Genomic DNA, 19559 nt, shown 5'->3' with positions numbered 1-19559 from the left:
TTATTGTCCCATTCTTGGGAAATTTGTCGTGGACAACATGACACGGTCAGTACACAACTTCGATCACACACAACACAGTACATAACATACAATAATTAGAATATAGCAACATCCCAATAATAAAAACTAGCAGCATCCTACATCAATTTAGAAAATCTCTATTTAACATTTTGACCGCAGTTGGCACAAAAGTTGGCAGTTGGAACAGATAGAACTGATAAAAGCTAGTGAGGTTGATCAAGGATGGGATAAACTACAAAATGCGCTATTACTTTTCTAATCACTCAGACGATAAAACAAGCAAAAAAATGCCATAGATTTATACCTAAGGAGGGACTTTTCCAATTTCAAGAGCCTTGTGACTGAGCTCTTTTGACTGGGCCAGTGAGTAACCATCTAGCAAACAACATTCTATTTTCATTTGTTTTTTAAGCATCCAACATCGCCACAAAATGCTGAGACCACACATATCAAGTAGATCTACTCAAACTAGAGAAATTTAGTTTCCTGATTTCATTTGAAGTCTTTTTTTTTTTTTTAAGTTTAAATGGATTTTAATGGTTTCAATTAATAACAACACTGATAACAATGAGAACCACCTTAACCACATAGCAATGGCTGTTTTATCCATCCAATCTCCATCTGTCTGCTTCCTCCCATCTGTACTCTTCTGTCTCATTGTGGTCTCGTTTTCTCTCTTCAGCTAAACTCGATGTATGAGCAGCTCAGCAGTAGTCACAGGCAGCTGGAGGAGGAGATGAGAGAGTTGGCTGATAAGAAGGAAAGCGTTGCCCACTGGGAGGCCCAGATAACTGAGATCATCCAGTGGTGAGTGGAGCCCCCTACCTGCACCCGCTTGCCATCACACCTGCAGAGAAAGACATGATGATGGTGACCTTTACCCAGATCTGCATGACTGTGCAGATCCAGATCATGCAGATGATGCAGATCAAGTGGCCATCTTGTGACCATTCATCACTTTTCAGTTGTAAATAAGAACACAGATTTTATGCTTAAAGGTGCTCTAAGCGATGTCACGCGTTTTTTAGGCCGAAACATTTTTGTCACATACAGCAAACATCTTCTGACTATCCGCTAGCTGCCTGTCCCCTGAACACACTAAAAAAACGCGGCCTCTGTAGACAGCCTAGGCTCCACAAACAGCAACAAAAACAAACTGGTCCAACCTGGACCACGAAACATAACAAACAGTGTTCCAGCCAATAACCGACAAGAATGATTTGGGGGTTGGGGGGTTAGTGCGCATGCAACGGGAGGGGGAGGGGACGGGATGAGGAGGAGGGAGGGTCGAGCTATCCTCCGTTTTGTTTGACAATACTTCGAACGTCAACAAAAAATGTCACCTAACATCGCTTAGACAGAGCACCTTGAATTTCGAGGTTAAGCTGAACTAAGCTAATCTGTGCAGGGTGAGCGACGAGAAGGATGCTCGTGGTTACCTCCAAGCTCTGGCCACAAAAATGACAGAGGAGCTTGAAGGGCTCAGGAACACCAGTTTGGGAGCTAGAGGAACGGTGAGACACACGCACACATCAGATAAGGATGAAACGCATATCCTCTTATTCCTGCTCTTCTGATGTGGTGGGTCTCTCTCGCTTTGTCAGGACATGCCGTGGAAGATGAGGCGCTTTGCTAAGCTAGACATGTCTGCGCGTCTGGAGCTGCAGTCTGCGCTGGATGCCGAGATCAGAGCCAAACAGTCCATCCAGGACGAGCTTAACAAAGTCAAAGCATCCAGCATTGCCACGGAATGGTGAGGCCACACATATCAACATAGGTCTGCTCAACTCTACTGAAACCACAGAGATTTTGTTTGCTGATTTGATTTAAAGTCTAATGTTTGTTTGTTTTTTCAGCTCAATAGAAACAATATTTGTTTCACCCTTTATGTGAATAGTTTTGAGATTCTCTTCGGTTTTTATTTTTATTTGGTGAATAGGCTAAACTTAGTTTATTTTGTTCACACTCTCTTCTCGAATGAGGTGAATTTAAATAGAGTGACATAGTTTTCGGTCTGTTATTTTTGTCTCACAGCAAATTGCAAGAATCCGATAGTACAAACCAGGAGCTGCTGGCGGAAATTGAGAGGCTGAGGAAGGAGACAGAGGAGCTGAGGCTGAGAAGAGGTAACAATCTGTGTTATTTACATATATGACCCTGGACCACATCACATGGGTCAATTTTTTTAAATTGAGATGTATACATCATATGAAAGCTGAATAAATAAGATTTCCATTGATATATGGTTTGTTAGGATAGGATAATATTTGGTCGAGATACAACTATTTGAAAATCTGGAATCAGAGGGTGCAAAAAAATCGAAGAACAAAGTTGTTTATGTTTGTGATTGTGCTGCATTCACTCACAAAAAATAAATGTTTTATATATTTACAGTAGGAAATTTTCAAAATATCTTCATGAAACATGATCTTTACTTAATATCCTAATGATTTTTGCCATAAAAGAAAAATTGATAATTTTGAACCATAGAATGTATTGTTGGCTATTGCCACAAATATACCTGTGCTACTTGTGACTGGTTTTGTGATCCAGGGTCACATATTTTCTGGGTTTTTTTTGTCATTTGTTCTGGGTTTTTAATACAGCATAAATTCATTTTATTGCAGTTTAGTTTGAGTAATTTTGTTTTTGTACTTCAACTTATTTGTTTGTTAGTTGCCATACAAACATTTTATTTTTGTTTAAGTTTTGTTTATTTTATTCTATATCCGCCTTATTTCAATTAACAAAAATGAATGTAGGTAACAATAAACAACACTGGTGACAATCAAATATCCACATGATCGGTGCAGCATTGCTTTTCACAGTGTCACATGCTAACAACAGTTCTGGCTTTGTGAAATTTAAATAGATCTTTTAATAAGATTCTGTCGTTTGTAGGTGTGAAGCATCAGGATTCACAGAATTCCTTCTTGGCATTCCTCAATGCGCCCACTTCTGCTCTGGATCAGTTTGATGTAAGTTTGAGATCCCAGGTGTTGTTTATTAGAACATCTGCATAGAAGGTCGCTCTGGTTTCCAAAGAAATCATTTGCATAATTTTTCTTTATTATTATTTTTTTTTTCCTGTTTGATTTCTGTATTCTTCTGATACCTCCTGATCTGTTTTATTATTTTCAGTTTTTTTCTCCTGTCATAATGTGTATGGTTATTGTTTTTGCTTTTTTTTCATCCGGTTGCCAATCAGGACTCATTTTCTTCCTCTTCATCTTCTTTAGTTGAATTTTGGGAAGATGTAAGTTCTCCTTCAGCCATGTTATAGTGCAATCAATGTCTTTTTTTAAATAATTCATTTTACACATTTAAAAGCAGACAAACAAAAGCCCTACTCCCGTTATGAAACTCCTACAGGAACAATATCAGAAAACAACAGAAAACTCAACTCACAATTGATTCTAATTGAGTTTGACATTAGCATGTTGCCAAGCTAATAGCACAATACTCAAAATATACAGTACAGACAAATTGGGAAATAAAGTAATTTTTTCACTACTCAAATCCTTTTTATTGATACTTTTCAGGATTGACTTTTCAGAATTTTACATTCTACTGATGTTGTTTTTCTTATCTGATCCTACATCCACCTCAGTCTCTTTGGTAGTGACTCCTTGGAGTTCTTTAATGTGAAGTGATTTCTTTGTGCATGTAAACTATACTCAGAAATCCATCCACAGATTAGACGTGTTCTTACATGCCCTCATTCCCTTCCCTCCGTTTCCCTGCCTGCCGTCCCAGGCCTTTATCCTATCCAGCTGACATTGCACATGAAGTTTGACTCTCTTTTCATCTTCTTTCTCTCTCCATATGAAGCGGTCACCCTCTTTTGGTCTCGGAAGCAAAACCAGACGTGTAAGACCCACTTTTGTCCTGCGTCATAGTAAAATCCCCCTGTCATATTGTTTTTCTCCTGTGGTTGTGATGGCTTGTTTTGCAAACTGCATCGGTGGCAGCTGATTGTGGTGATATCTGTATTGCATGAGACCTTAAATGCATCTGAAATGTGTTTTGGAAACTTCCTTTCATCTATCCAAATGCATATATACCTTATGAATGTACTTCAGAGAAACTGGGTTTTTGTCTGGGTTGGTTAATTAAACTTGGTGGTTTATTTTCCATACCATGTGCTTTTATAGTACATTTCAAAAGCCCTTTTAAATGGAAGGATATAGAATTAATTTACGTGGCTCAATATTTGGATCTAATTTTAACTTTTGCTCACGTGTAAAGATTATAAAGACAAAAATAAGTTTGTTTACTAGAAAATGAACATTTTCTCATAATTTACTCTCCCTCAAGATGATGCTTACCCGGTACTTTGTTCCTTGGTTCACAGAAGTTAGTAAGAGTTTGTACTCTCCTCTTTTTCATATAAAGACTGTCAAACTATAAAAAGCTATAGGATAGCTTTGTATATGAGGAAAAGGGGAAGAACACTACCATTCAAATGTTTGGGGTCGGTAAGATATTTTTATTCAGCAAGGATGCATTGAATTTGAAATGGATCTAAACTGACAGTAAAGACATTTATTATGGTACAAAATATTTTTATTTAAAATAAATGCTGTTCTTTTGATCTTTTTATTCATCAAAGTTGGCTGAAAGATCACGGTTTCCACTAATTTTAAGCAGCATAGGTGTTTTTAACTTTGATGATGATATTAGAATGATTTCTGAAGGATCATGTGACATTGAAGACTGGATGAATGACTGCTGAAAATTCAGCTTTATCATCACAGGATAAATTTCATTTTAAAATGTATTATAAAAGAAAACTTTACTTTAAATTGTAATAATATTTCACAATTTTACGGTTTTATTGTATTTTTGATCAAATAAAGAGACTTCATTAACGAATCTTACCAACCTCAAACTTTTGAGCAGTGGTATAATTGTTTGTTGAAGAGTTATACAGAAGTCATACAGGTTTGCAAAGACATGATGCTGAGTAAATGATGAAAGAATTTAAATTTGAGTGAACTAATCTTTTACAGATCACTTTAATGTAAGACCCTCATAAAGTGTGGATATGGTTTCCATGTAGTTCCATGTGTTTCTGCCCTTCATTCTGTCTTGCATGTATAGTTGGTGTGTGGTCTCTGTGTAGTGGAAATATTGTCCCTTTACTCATTGGTTTGGAGCCTGGGTGCACATGCTTTGTTCTGCTTAGAGGGTGTAATTCCAGTAAAAGTGTTATTGTCATGATAAGCTTTATAGGCTTAATGTATCGCTTTGTGTGTGTTTCGCTCTGCTGCATGGTGGCATGTTCTTCTGATGTCACAGTCTGTGCCGTATGACAACTTTAGTAAAGATAATTATCATCTTTTTGCTTCTTAGCTTGACTCAGCAGATTTCACTCCCTCCAACACTCCATCAAGAGATGAAGACTCAAGATCTCGCCGCATATCACGCTCACGGTCCCCGTCCACCACCAGTGACATGGAGCCTATTGAGGTATCATTTGGACTCTTAAAAGGGATAGTCCACCCCAAATATGAAAATCCTGTTAGGATTTACTCACACTCATGTCATTCCAAACCAATATGCAATTTTTTTCTGTGAAGCACAAAAGCAGATGTACTGGCCAATCTTTTCCATAAATAAAGTGATCCAGCCTGTATCCGGCATTTAACGTTTATGCTTTTGTGTCGCACAGAAGAAAGTCATACAGGTTTGGAACGACATGAGTAAATGATGACAGTATTTTTACTCATCACTTTAAGTCTTACCATGACCTTTGTTTATATAATAAAATGCACTGATATGTTAATGTATCCTTCTCGTAGTTGATTGACCATACGTCACGTAGTCTTCAGACTCCAACAGGCAGATCAGGCTATGGAAGCTTGGGACACTCATCACCTAAGGTAACACAAGGGATTTAGGCCACAATATCTGGGTGCTATGCCGATATCCGACTATTTACATAATCTGTACAATGTATCAACCTGTATAGATTACACTACCGTTTAATATATATATATATATATCATATTTTATATTCCTGTAATGGCAAAGCTGAATTTTCAGTGACTTAAGCTTCACATGATCCTTCAGAAATCATTCTTATATGCTGATTTGGTGCTCAAGAAACATTTCTTATTATTATCAATGTTGAAAACAGTTCTGCTACTTAATATTTTAGTGGAAAACACAATACGTTGTTTTTAGGATTCTTTGATGAAAGAAAGTTAAAAAAAGAACAGCACCTATTTGAAATGGAAATCTTAATGTAATGCATAACAAAGTAGTAATTTCTAATTTCGTATTAATGTCTTGCAAAATATTTTTATGCTGTAATGATTGTACTGTACTATACAGAACTTCATTATATAATATTAGCAGATTATCCAAAAACCTTTTTTTTTCATGAATTTCCAGCAAAAACAACTGTATTGTAATATATACTGTTACTGTGATATAAAAGGACTTGTATTGTGTGCTATAGGAATTTTGTCCAACACTCATATTAAGCATTTGTCTATTTCAATTGGGACATCTATGGAAATGGTTTAATTACATTGCTGATGTTCTCTGCTCCACAGCCCAAGGCGCACCAGTTTATTGTGAAGTCCTTCACCGTTCCCACCAAATGTAATCAGTGCACCTCTCTCATGGTGGGACTTATCCGTCAGGGCTGCGCCTGTGAAGGTGAGGACAACACAAGAGAAATGAAAGCTGGGTGTGATATGTGAATATGACAACAGCGAATATGACATTTTTAGTTTTCGAGATGATCAAACCCGTACAACTTTATTTCTTCAGAGGAACGCATAAGGATAACCAATATAATCCTTTAAAATTTTCCCTTTTGTGTTCCACTGAAGAAATAAAGTCATTCCAGTTTGGAATAAAATAAGGGCGAACCTTTCCTTTCACATTGGTTTATTAAATATGCCCCAATCCCAGGATGGCTTATTGACAAAATGCTTTGTAATACTCAGTGCCTGTGCCCTCCATCTCTCCTTATAGTCTGCAACTTCTCCTGTCACGTCACCTGTGCTGATAAAGCCCCCTCTGTGTGCCCCGTCGCACCTGACCAAACAAAGGGCAAATTGGGAATTGATGCTCTGAGGGGCATTGGGACTGCATATGAGGGACATCTTAGGGTAAGATTTGTTCTGCTCTTCATATATTCTTCACTATTTGCTTTGCTGTCTTTAGTATGGTCATCTGAATTAGACACATTGCCTACTACCTTTCCCATTGTTGTTCGTTTGTCTGTACACTTTTAGCCACAATTTGTTTTGGCTGCCTTGAAATGAAGATTCGACTGTCTTTTTCAGGTGCCAAAGCCCACAGGGGTGAAAAGGGGTTGGCAGAGGGTATGGGCAGTGGTTTGTGACTTCAAACTCTTCCTGTATGAGCTTGGAGAAGGGAAAGGTGCCCAGCCTGGTGTCATAGTTAACCAGGTCATCGACATGAGGTGAGCGAGGTGTTCATTCAAATGTGATGCTCAAATATTTAAGTCAAATATGTCATGAAATATTTCAATATATTGCGCTTGACTCTCTATCCTGAGCAGGGATGAAGAGTTTTCCGCCAGCTCGGTTCTGGAGTCTGATGTCATTCATGCTAACAAGAAGGATATACCCTGTATTTTTAGGGTAAGAGCATACATGCACTTTATTTCTATTTTATTCAAAATAGAAATCTTTTGTAACATTCTAAATGCCTTTATTGCCATCAATTTAATAAATCCTAGCTGAATAAAAGTATCAATCTAAATTTTTGTTTTTTTTTACTGACACCAAACGTTTGAACATTAGTGGATAGTCTACCTTGAGAAAAATAATTTGAATTTCTTTTTGAAAATTTCTTTAAGGCTGTTATCAAATATTGTACAGGGAGAGACTGATATGAACAACAGTATTTAAAAAAGTGCTTACAAATATTTATTTAGAATATTACTGCAATATAATTATTATATATTATATAATTGTTGTTATTGAAAACGAGCGAGAAGGTTGCTGGCCGCACACTGGATTCAGTCCAGACTACAGAAGTCTATCAAATTTTAGTGCAAAGTGAATTAAAAACAAATGGACAGGAGCAGAAGTTTCTGCACATTGCTATCTTCAGTGCTCCAGGAGTGTGCTGAAACGTCTGCTCCTGTCCATTTGTTTTTAATTCACTTTGCACTTTTTGCACGATGCAATTCATAAAATAAAATAAATGTTTTGATAGACTTCTGTAGTCTGGACTGAATCATGTGTGCGGCCAGCAACCTTCTTGCTCATTTTCAATATTCCCTTGGCTCTACGCACCTGAGGAAAAAGGATTTTTTGTCAATTTAGAGCGCAACAATTTCTTCTAGTTTTCATAATTGTTGTTATTGGCATAGAAAAGCAAAATATAGTATTTTGTCAAAATTTTGTTCTAGCAAAAATCTGATCTCTAAAACTTTGGCCTGTCTTGTGACAGACTGCCATTCTTCTCAGTTCAAGTGTTAATGTTTTCACTATTTTGTCCCTTTGTAGGGCAGAATAGTAATTTATTTCTGTGCTAAATTCTTCACTTTCATCATTCATCACGCATCACCACACAATAATTGTGATTTTCTTAATATCACATATCAAATAATAGCAACCAGGTGATTATGTAATAATCATGTCTGGACTCACTATAGTCTTATGCAGAATTTTGTTATTTAATTTAAAGACATTTTTGAATTGTCTTATATGCAGTGCTATCCATTCATTCCACAGGTAACCGCATCTCAGCTGTCCGCCTCCCCCAGTCAGAAGACGTGCATCCTGATCCTGGCCGACAACGAGCAAGAGAGGACGAAGTGGGTGTGCGCTCTGAACGAGCTGCAACGCATCCTGAGAAAAAACAAGCTGAAGGAGCGTTTCGTCTACGTGCCTAAAGAAGCCTACGACAGCACGCTTCCTCTCATCAAAACCACCCAAACTGCTGCTATTATAGGTACAGAGACTCACAAAACTCTTGTCAGATCGACACAATGTTAAAGAACAAATAGTATTTCCCTTATCTAGTGTTTAACCGAAAATGTTTGATTGTGTCTAGATCATGAGCGGGTTGCTTTGGGGAATGAGGAGGGCCTGTTCGTCATCCACGTCACCAAAGATGGTAAAACTTCAATCTTTAATCCTTTTACTCCTTCGTTGTCTATTAAACTTGGTTGTGTGGTTTAGTGGTCAAAAATCCGGACTGGTGACTGAAAGTTTGTTGATTCAAACCCCAGAAATGCTGATATATGAGCTACCAGGTTGCTTCAGCATAATAAGTTTACTCAGAAATTACTGTAATTTCCAAATGTTAAAAACATTGACATGCTCTCCATCATTTTGACTGGAAAAATGGGTCTATTGCATTGGAATGCTAGACGTTTATTTAATTCTTTGGAAAATGAAAACAACAGATTAAAATGGAGCACGATTGAATTTTTTTGTCTCAGAGGCTGGACTAAAAATAACCATTATTTGTCATTTTGACAGACTGAGTAAACCTTTCATTGGATAAATGCAGCAAAATAATGCTATTTTTCTCTATTTGTTAGAGCAGTCATAGATTACAAATCTATTAAAGGTTGTAAACTATCAAAATTAATGATTTGTTAGATTTAACAGTTCTTTCTTGGCTTTGTGGCACTTTATGCATTTTTAACAGTAGACCACTATCGTTGTTGAACCGCATACACATTTAAACTGAAATAACTGATGCAAGACAAACATCCACTGAACATTTTTGTTCTTTCTGCTAGAAATCGTTCGCGTGGGTGATATTAAGAAAGTGCATCACATAGAACTGATGCCCACAGAGCACCTCCTGGCCGTCATCTCGGGCAGGAACCGACAAGTGTGTCTGGTCCCCATGACGGGGCTCGACGGGAGGGAGATTGACAAGATTAAGGTGGCAGATACTAAAAACTGCCAGGCGCTGGTGTCCGGTGTGGTGCGCAATGGCGTCTGCTTCTGCCTCGCCATTAAACGGCAGATCACCTGCTTCGAAATTAACAAGAGCAAATCCCGCCACTGCCATCTCGTGGACATACAAGTACAGTATTCAAAACCTCTTTTTTTCTGATCAATTATATTCAGATGTAATTAGTGTTCATACTCATTAGATCGCAAAGATTGTCTTTGTTAGCACACACAGCAACATCAACAGCCCTTTCTAAATCTCAGGCTCCAGGAACTATCCAGTGGATGGCACTGTTCAGCCAGCAATTATGTGTAGGCTTCCAAGCGGGCTTCATGCGGTACAGTTTGCATGGAGAAACCCCTCCAGCCAGCTTACTCCATCCAGATGACCCCACATTGGCGTTTATTAAGGCTGAAAACCTGGATGCCCTTTGCGCAGTGGAAATCTCTAACAAAGAAATGCTGCTCTGCTTCAGCAAAATTGCAGTGTACGTGGACACACATGGCAGACGCTCACGCCAGCAGGAGCTGATGTGGCCCGCAACGCCCACCGCCTGCTGTGAGTACTGAGTAGAGAGACGTTAATCCTCTGCTTAAACGGTGAGGCGGTGAAAAGGTTTGGTTGGATTGACCTTGTGGCTGTTTTATATCTCACAGGCTACAACGCCCCCTACCTGTCAGTCTACAGTGAAAATGCAGTGGATGTGTTTGATGTGAACACTATGGAATGGATTCAGACCATTCCTCTTAAAAAGGTTTGCTTTTTTCAATTTCAGAAGAGTTTTAAATATTAAATTATAATAAATGAACATCTGTTGCACACCTGAATGGTTGCAGCTGGGTGCATTTGACACAGGAAATAATATATATACAACACCATTCAAAATGATAAATTGAATGAAACATTAGTTTTGATAAATAATTTTATTTAGCAAGAACACATTACATTTATTAAAAGTGACAGTAAAGACTTTTACATTGTTACAAATATTTTTGATTTCAAATAAATGCTGTTCTGTTGAACTCTATTCATCAGAGAATCCTGAAAAAAAAAAATATATATATAATATATATATATATCACAGTTTCCACAAAAATATTAAGCAGCACATTACATTTTAAAATATAATATATATTATAATTATAATCTTTGAATATTAAATTATAATAATTCTCAATATTATTGTTTTTACTGTATTTTTAATCAAATAAATACAGCCTTGGTGAGCATTGGAGATTTATTTAAAAATATTTTTTTAAATGACCAACTGCACATTGCTGAAGCTTGCAAAACATTCTATATTTTTAAATATTTTTAAAAATAAATATGCTGAGTAGATTTATATTTCATAAATATTTCAAGTACTTGCAATTTTAACATTCTCTTAGATAACCAGTGTTAATAAATTGAATTCTGCCATCTCTAAATGAATACATTTCAAAAAAATGTAATGAATACATGCGTTTAATAAATGTTCATATATATACCTTCAGAAAAGCAATATTGAGTTACAATAAGAGTTGACAATATTGCAGTTTAATGAGACATTACCATTAGCCTTGTGCTCAAAGTTGTGTTTATGTCGATTTGTTAATACACTTGTTTACAAAAAAAAGTGGACTAAAAAAAAAACTATACATATAATATATAATTGCAATGAAGAAAAAAATGCTTGATTTTTTTATTTTTTTATTTACTGAAACCATAAATGAGTCATCTTGATGAATGAGATCAATGACTAAATAATCCCAGCATCTCACTGGCTCTGTGCAGGTCCGGCCGTTGAACATGGATGGCTCTTTGAATCTCCTGGGCTTAGAAACGGTCAGACTCATCTACTTCAGAAACAAGACTGCAGGTAACAGCAGTCACTCCACAATTCAGTCAAAGGCAGAAATCGTGACAAAAATCTTCAGTTGGGTGTTGATGTTGCTGCCTTTGTTTTAGTAGTGCCGTTTGAAATAATGAATAATTCAGATTTGAATAATATGTCTGATAATGCATTATTTGTGTGTGTTTAGAGGGGGACGAACTGGTGGTGCCTGAGGTGTGTGATAACAGCAGGAAGCAGATGGTACGCAACATGAGCAATAAGAGACGATTCTCATTCCGTATTCCTGAGGAGGAGAGACTGCTGCAGAGGAGGTGATTGACACACACACACACAAACACACACACACACACACACACACACACACACACACACACACACACACACACACACTCACACTCACACTCACACTCATGTTGTGTTTTCATGTTTTATGGGGACTTTCCATAGACATAATGATTTTTATACTGTACAAACAATATATTCTATACCCTAACCCTACCCATCACTTTTTGCATTTTTAAATGTTCAAAAAACATAATTTAGTCTGATTTATAAGCTGTTTTCCTTATGGGGACCAAAAAAATGTACCCACACGGACAAGAATTTCGTACACACACACACACACACACACACACAGTTAGAGACAAAGTTCATTTGACATTTGTAGCTTAATTTTTTAGGTCTGGTTTCAACATCCAACTCGTTTCCAACTCGCAAAATGTCATTATTGTCATTGTAAGGCCGTGTGTCCACCAAAGCGTTTTTACTCGTGCCTGGCGTACGTTTTCAATTGTTTTTTTAATGGGAGCGCCGCGTTTTTTAAACGCCATGAGCGCAACGAGGCGCTGAGCGTTCGGCGTTTTTTACACGCTGAAGCGCTGAGCGCCCGGCGTTTTTACTGGTCGCCGAGAGTTGAAAAATGTTCAACTTTTGGATAAAACGCAGCGCTCATCACTGTCACTTTTCACCAACCGTCCAATCACAGTGGAGGAGGGGCGGGACTAATATCACACCGACCAACTGTCACAACATTCTTTCTGTACAACGACATCAACCAGCAGAGCAAACCGAACAAAATGGATGAAAAATATTTTTTTAGTATGAAACAAATTACCTGCGAAATCAGTTACAAGTAAACTGTGCTGCGGATATTCTGTATCATAGCAACGAAACGTCTCAACGGAAAAAACGCTGCGCTTCCAAAACGCTCTCATGCGCTCACAGCTAGGCGTTTTCAGCAGAGCGTCTAGCGTTTTCAGCTGGCTAAAAACGCTTTGGTGGACACACGGCCTAAGGCTGTTATATGAACTGGTGTGTTTTCAGAGAAATGTTGAAAGATCCTGAGAGGAGGAGCAAGCTGATCTCAAATCCTACTAATTTTAACCATGTGGCTCATATGGGCCCTGGAGATGGAATGCAGATCCTCCGAGATCTGCCAATGGTGAGAGGCTCATCTTTTAAAATAATATTCTGGGTTTAGTACACGTTAAGCTGAATCGACAGCATTTGTGGCATAATGTTGATTACTACAACAATTTATTTCACTCCCTTTCTATATAAAATGAAAGATAACCATTGCTTCAATTGTAAGTCAGGCACTTACAATGGAAGTGAAAGGGGACAATTTGTTAGTTGAAATATTCAAAATGTAAACAATATGCATGTTAACACGATTTTTGTCTGAGAAATGGCTCACTAACCTTTTATATGCCAATTTACATTTTATGTGTAACTAATAATGTACACGTCTCAACAGAAGAATTAATTTTTTTAATCCTCCAAAAATTCCAGTAGCACCTCATTGCAGTACACGAGATCCAGGGGGCGGAGTTGGATCCAGATCTAAGGGGTGGAGATGGGTAGGATTAGGGGTGGGGTTAGGGATCAGGGGGTGGAGATGGGTAGGATTAGGGATCAGGGGGTGGAGATGGGTAGGATTAGGGATCAGGGGGTGGAGATGGGTAGGATTAGGGGTGGGGTTAGGGATCAGGGGGTGGAGATGGGTAGGATTAGGGGTGGCGTTAGGGATCAGTGGGTGGAGATGGGTAGGATTAGGGGTGGGGTTAGGGATCAGGGGGTGGAGATGGGTAGGATTAGGGGTGGCGTTAGGGATCAGGGGGTGGAGATGGGTAGGATTAGGGATGGGGTTAGGGATCAGGGGGCGGAGATGGGTAGGGTTAGGTATATGTAAGGTGGGAGATCCAAATCCTCCCCCTGGATTTCGTGTTCTGCAGTGAGGACCATCTCAAAAATCCCCCCCCCCCCCCCCCCCCCGCCCCCTCCCCCTACACTGTAAGTGAATCAATGTAACCTTGATTTTAGCTTTTTTCAAAGAAAACGAGTCAAAATAATTTTTGTGGTAATCAACATTGTCACAAATGCTGTTTATTGAGCTTGGCTTATACTGAAGTCAGAATATGCTTTTACAACCTTATTTTGCTTTGTATCTTGGTCATTTTGCTTTGTTTTCTGGTCATTTATCAAGTCACTGTCATTTTTTTTCCAAAAGTAACAGTAAAGACATTTATAAAGACATTTATACCGTAATCCAAATAAATGCTGTTCTTTTAAACTTTCTATTCATCAAAGAATCCTGAAAAAAAGTATCCAAAAATGTTTCTGCAAAAAAAAAAAGGAAAAGTTTTCAACATAATACAATAAGAAATGTTTCTTGAGCACCAAATCAGCATGTTCAAACAATTTCTGAGAGATCTTGTGACACTGTCTTCTCTTTACATTTATTGATGTGTCGGGTCATTCGTGCATCCTGTATTGATAATATGTATGATATCATAAAGATCATTATATTGAAAGGGCTGGGCGATATGGAGCAAAAAATATATCTCGATATATTTTGCTATATCTCGATATTCGATATATATCTCGATATCTTTACAGGAAAATGGATGTGAATACAACTCAAAATATAGGCCTACAATCAATAGAAAATTAATTTTCCATAACAGAATGTAACCAAATGAGAAAAATTAAACACAGGCCCTGAATTTCGTCATCATTATTAATCACGTGATTCATATACAGAAACTGAATAAAGTAATCAAATGGAAAATAACACTGAGTAGTATTTTAGTCCTGAATAAATTAAATACATAGGTTAATAATCCTGATTCCTTTAACTTAAAGCTATCTTTTGTTGTATTGACAACAAAATGAATGACACACATATGGCTGCCGTCACTTTAAGAGCTAGTGCACGGATCCTGTGTTCATTATACTGGCATGCGTTTTATGCTTATTAAAGACAAAACCGACTATGTTTAGAGTATACTCACGACGACCGAAATTGACAATTTTGCGTGTTAAAGCAATATAATCCGCGAAAAATAACTTTTGTTACTGGCCAGCTGTTCTTAAGGCGGATTTTCTATGAATGTGCGCATAGAAAATAATCTCTCAGAGCGCGCGAGCACTGATTAGTTTAAAATCGCTTGAATGTTTAAACTGGTAAGACTTAAAAAGACGTGCAAATGGTAAACTTCAGTCACGATGCACTGCTGGCCCAATTGTGCGAGTGAATATCCATCATGTCCCGACTCCTAAACGCGAGTGTGTGTTATCGCCGCAGCTCTTGATGCTTGCCTTGCACAACACATTATGAGAGACGAGAAAGAAGCGGCACCGCTGAACACTCACGCTGTTTGTGAAATTGCGTCTGGCAGATAGTTGTTAAAAGAATGATTTGATTTTATAATCTGTGTGGATTACGATTGCGGGAATTTCCCGCATTATAAAAGGGAGACCTGCGGGAATGATTAGAATTATGCGCAATACCCGCGCCGAAGTTCGAGCCCTGCAATAGTTTAAAACAAGACGTTTGTAGTAGCCTTCTGATTACTGGAGTCCATTAATCAAACTTCCATGCCTCTTATATAGTAATTATATATTGTAGTATGTAGGCTACCAATTTACTAATGCAATTAATGCTCACACTCGGTTAACTCGGTTTCTCTCGTGCTCTGTCGCTCGCGCGCCGACACACTCGGAGTTCTGTAGCCTCCGGGCTGGTTGCGGATGAGACAATTGTTGAATGAGACAACACGCGAGGTGAGGGGGAACAAAAGCAAGGAGACGGGGGCGAGCACAGCACAGAGAAGGCAAACAAGCAAAGTGGCGAAATCAGGATTAAATATAAACAATATATCGATATATACGATATGTCAAAATCCATATCGTGTTAAAAAAATATCTCGATATATTTTAAATATCGAGATATCGCCCACCCCTAATTGAAACCCATAGTTTGTTTTCATCAAGTCATGTTTGTCTCACTCATTGCATGCTTGTGTCATCTGTCACTGTTCTGTTTGTGTGTGTGTGTGTGTGTGGTGTTTCTCTGTGTAACCTGTAGAATGTGCGTGCTCAGGACAATCGTGCTGGGTTCAGTGGATCCGTCAGCATCCCATCAATCACCAAAAACCGAGCCGAACCTGGTCGTTCCATGAGCGCAAGCAGTGGTCTAGGAATGCGTAAGTACACACACGTGGCTGCTGTTATACTTCTCAGATTTCCATGCGTTTCAAACCCAACACACTTCTTTCTGGTCCTCTTCATCAGGGACGTCCTCTCAGAACGGCAGCGCTCTGAGGAGGGAGCTGTCGAGCAGCAGCTACAGCTCGAAACGCCAGACCATGACATCACCTTCGGAGAGCTCGCTGTCGTCAGGAGGGGGGATGGATGTGGGCGAAGCGCCACTCTCTCAGTTTGATAGAGAGGTGAGTCATGATGTAGGAGGAATCAGGACTGTGGTATCTTCATTACCTCATCACATTAATGGCAGATTTGCACTATGCAGGGACGTCACGGCACATGACCAGCAAGCTATAGCATCCGTGACGATTCAACTTGAGCCTTATGCTGACTTCACATGCTATAGGAATTATTGTAAATACGAGTTTCCTCATCGGAAATTGGGCATGATTGACAAGTCTTATTTACGACTGGGAAACTTGGAGATAATTGGAGATAATCTGGACGGGCCATAAACTTAAACCATGGTGGAGGAGAAAATTATCACTGTCGTGACAGTTTTTCCATTAACATCTACATTGCTTTCTCCTGCCGTCACAATCTTTATGTATATTGACCATTTAATGCATAAAAAATAGCATTTATTTGACCTAAATTACAGAATTGTCAGCAAGCTTGACAATTGAGAATTGACAAAGCATGTGTACAATAGCGTAATGTTTATGGTTTTCAATAAAAAAGACTGTACATTTAATTTAAAATCTTCAATACATTTTAGCTTACATCACATTCAGAATGTGCAAATAAAGTCATATAATTTCCAATGTTAAGCATGTGAAGTCACATCTTATTATGCACAAACAGTTTTCAGGCAACATGGCCTTGAAAAAACTGTCTACAAAAGTTAGTTTTTGTTCTTTTTTAGACTCTCTTTTCTCTCATAAACCACTTTTATATTTGAAAACACAAAGTCAGAAATGACTGTCGATGACTTGTTATTGCTACTCAAAAAAGATAATTTATTCACCCTCATGTCGTTCTAAAACCCGTTTGATTTTTCTGCACACCTCCTTACTTATAAAAACTGCTGGCCCTATCCCTTCCCATGAGGCCTGTAATGGTGGAACACTCCTAATGTCTTTTTCCCAAAGAAGTTAAATGCGCTGTGTTCCCCTCCACCTAGCTTTGTCAGTGCTTACTCCACTTTATGCCTGCCGCCCCATTCCACTACATCCAACAGTCTCCTTAGCAAACCACCCACCCGCGCCCTTATCTCACCCGTCATCTCCCATATCTCTGCGCTTTGCGCTCCCTGGCCGCCCCATTCTCCTTCAGCAAGTGTGGAAGCCGTTCTGGCACTCAGTCTGCCCTTTCCTTCTCAGTGGCAGGCGGTATCGCCCTCGGAGAAGACCCCTGATCTGAAAAGGGCTTTAAGGACCCTGCTTAGTAAGATGAAGGTAAACGCCACACGTTTGCAGTGAAACACATACACACACGCACATACACGCCTGCTGTCATCTGCACACTCTGGCAGCCCTGCAGAGTGCTTTACCCACTGCCCATTTTTGAAGCCGACAGCTTTATCGTCCACTGCCTACAAGTGAAGCAGAGAGCTTCAGTTGGGAATGGCAAGCTTCCATCCGCATGTTTCGCCTTCAAACTGCTCCTGCTGGCCAGCCCCTGTGAAAATGAATGTTTTTACGAGAAAAAAATTAAACCAAATGTGTCATTTTTCCGGTAGCTAGGGATAAACATTAACAGTAGAAGAAGACTACGCTAATGTACTATAGCGCCCCTTGTGGCAAAGCTTAGAATGCAACGTGTGCATTTTGTTGTGGACTTTTTTTAGGCTGCAGTGTTTGCATTAACATACTTGTGAAGAGTGTGTTTCAATTCTGGACTTGATGCACTAATTTCTCCAAAACTTTGCTTCAAAGAGTCTTCACAGAGTTGACAACTGCGAACCCCTGGCCATGAGTGTGTTTTTGAGGATGAGCACTTGAGTTACTTTATAGTGCCTTGTTCTCAAAAACGCAGCTGGATCAAAGGACCACCCCCACTTTTATGCTTTTTAGACATGGCAGAGGCCAGTCAGGGAGGCAAATGCAATAGTATTTAATGTAAACTTTCACTTAAATCAAGCACAATTCATGTAGTTTAGCACATACACATTTGTGCTATTTCTATATTTTGGGTAAGCTAAAGGGATAGTTCACCCAAAAATGAAAATTCTGTCATCATAATACTCTCCTTCATTTCGTTCCAAACCTGTATGACTTTCTTTCTTCTGCAGAACACAACAGATGTTTTGAAGAATGTTTCAACTGTTTATGTCCATACAATGAAAGTTAGTGGGGTCTAATGTTTTTTGGTGAATTATCCTTTTAAGACTGATTAATATTCTCTTGATGGCGGCATGTTAAATGGTGAACCAAGCATGCCATGTTTACAGAGCCATCCTCTTTTAAAAACTGCTGAAAGTCAGATTCCACTTGACTGGGTTTATTTGCACCTTTACAGGATTTGGAGTCATTGCATGTGTACACTACCGCTCAAAAGCTTGGGGTCAGAATGTTTTTTGTTTTATAGAAATAAACACTTTTATTCAGAAAATTATATTTCAAATAATTTTTTTTTTATTTTTTACTTTCTATACAAAAAAAAAATCCTGAAAAAACCCCCATCATGGTTTCCACAAAAATATTAAGCAGCTTAACCATTTTCAAAATGTATATGAAATAATAAAAAAAAGTTTATTGTATTTTAAAATATATATATTATTATTATATATAGTAAACGAGAAAACCGTTATTTTAAGTTGCAATAATATTTCACAATATTACTGTTTTTACTTTATTTTTGATCAAATAAATGCAGCTTTACTGACCCCATTTATTTTGAAGGGTAGTGTAGTTAAAGGCTTCATATGTCCATTGTCTTCATCTTTTTCTTGTGTTTTTGAAGTAAAACTTTAGACTTAGGCCTGGTTTCACAGACAGAGCTAAGATTAAGCCAGGATTAGGCCTCAGGGAATTTAAGTAGCTTTTATAAACGTGTCTTAGAAAAAAACATTACTGGTGTGCATCTTGAGACAAAACTATGGAAGCTTGTTTCCACCACAGAATAATACATTTTAAAAGATAATTGCGACTTTTTATCTCACAATTGCAAGATATAAAGTCAGAATTGCGTGATATAAAGTCGCAATTGCGTATTATAAAGTCAGAATTGTGACATAAACTCACTATTGCGTGTTATAAAGTCAGAATTGTGACATAAACTCACTATTGCGTGTTATAAAGTCAGAATT

The 19559-nt window shown here is 38.3% G+C and overlaps 1 protein-coding gene across 3 annotated transcripts in view; it reads left to right on the top strand.

Moving 5' to 3' along the window:
* Positions 1 to 19559, top strand: part of cdc42bpab (CDC42 binding protein kinase alpha (DMPK-like) b) — a 61897-nt gene that overhangs the window by 39029 nt on the left and 3309 nt on the right. For 2 of the 3 annotated variants that reach the window (XM_056269547.1, XM_056269546.1), the window contains 23 exons: positions 704 to 828; positions 1430 to 1535; positions 1626 to 1774; positions 2056 to 2147; positions 2923 to 2999; positions 3853 to 3891; positions 5377 to 5493; positions 5826 to 5906; positions 6585 to 6690; positions 7012 to 7148; positions 7326 to 7465; positions 7565 to 7646; positions 8748 to 8967; positions 9070 to 9132; positions 9767 to 10059; positions 10191 to 10485; positions 10584 to 10681; positions 11701 to 11785; positions 11949 to 12072; positions 13085 to 13202; positions 16131 to 16248; positions 16337 to 16494; positions 17632 to 17706. In XM_056269547.1, coding sequence (XP_056125522.1) covers positions 704 to 828; positions 1430 to 1535; positions 1626 to 1774; positions 2056 to 2147; positions 2923 to 2999; positions 3853 to 3891; positions 5377 to 5493; positions 5826 to 5906; positions 6585 to 6690; positions 7012 to 7148; positions 7326 to 7465; positions 7565 to 7646; positions 8748 to 8967; positions 9070 to 9132; positions 9767 to 10059; positions 10191 to 10485; positions 10584 to 10681; positions 11701 to 11785; positions 11949 to 12072; positions 13085 to 13202; positions 16131 to 16248; positions 16337 to 16494; positions 17632 to 17706 — 2898 coding nt within the window. The remainder of the gene's footprint in view (positions 1 to 703; positions 829 to 1429; positions 1536 to 1625; positions 1775 to 2055; positions 2148 to 2922; positions 3000 to 3852; positions 3892 to 5376; positions 5494 to 5825; positions 5907 to 6584; positions 6691 to 7011; positions 7149 to 7325; positions 7466 to 7564; positions 7647 to 8747; positions 8968 to 9069; positions 9133 to 9766; positions 10060 to 10190; positions 10486 to 10583; positions 10682 to 11700; positions 11786 to 11948; positions 12073 to 13084; positions 13203 to 16130; positions 16249 to 16336; positions 16495 to 17631; positions 17707 to 19559) is intronic. The other variant, XM_056269548.1, reaches the window with a different exon arrangement.

This window comes from Rhinichthys klamathensis, unplaced genomic scaffold (genome assembly GCF_029890125.1).
Source record: "Rhinichthys klamathensis goyatoka isolate OS25496 unplaced genomic scaffold, OSU_Roscu_1.1 h1tg000281l_1, whole genome shotgun sequence".
NCBI lineage: Eukaryota > Metazoa > Chordata > Actinopteri > Cypriniformes > Leuciscidae > Rhinichthys > Rhinichthys klamathensis.
Note: the sequence above shows the minus strand (reverse complement) of the source record. Positions and strands in the feature narration are given on the sequence as shown.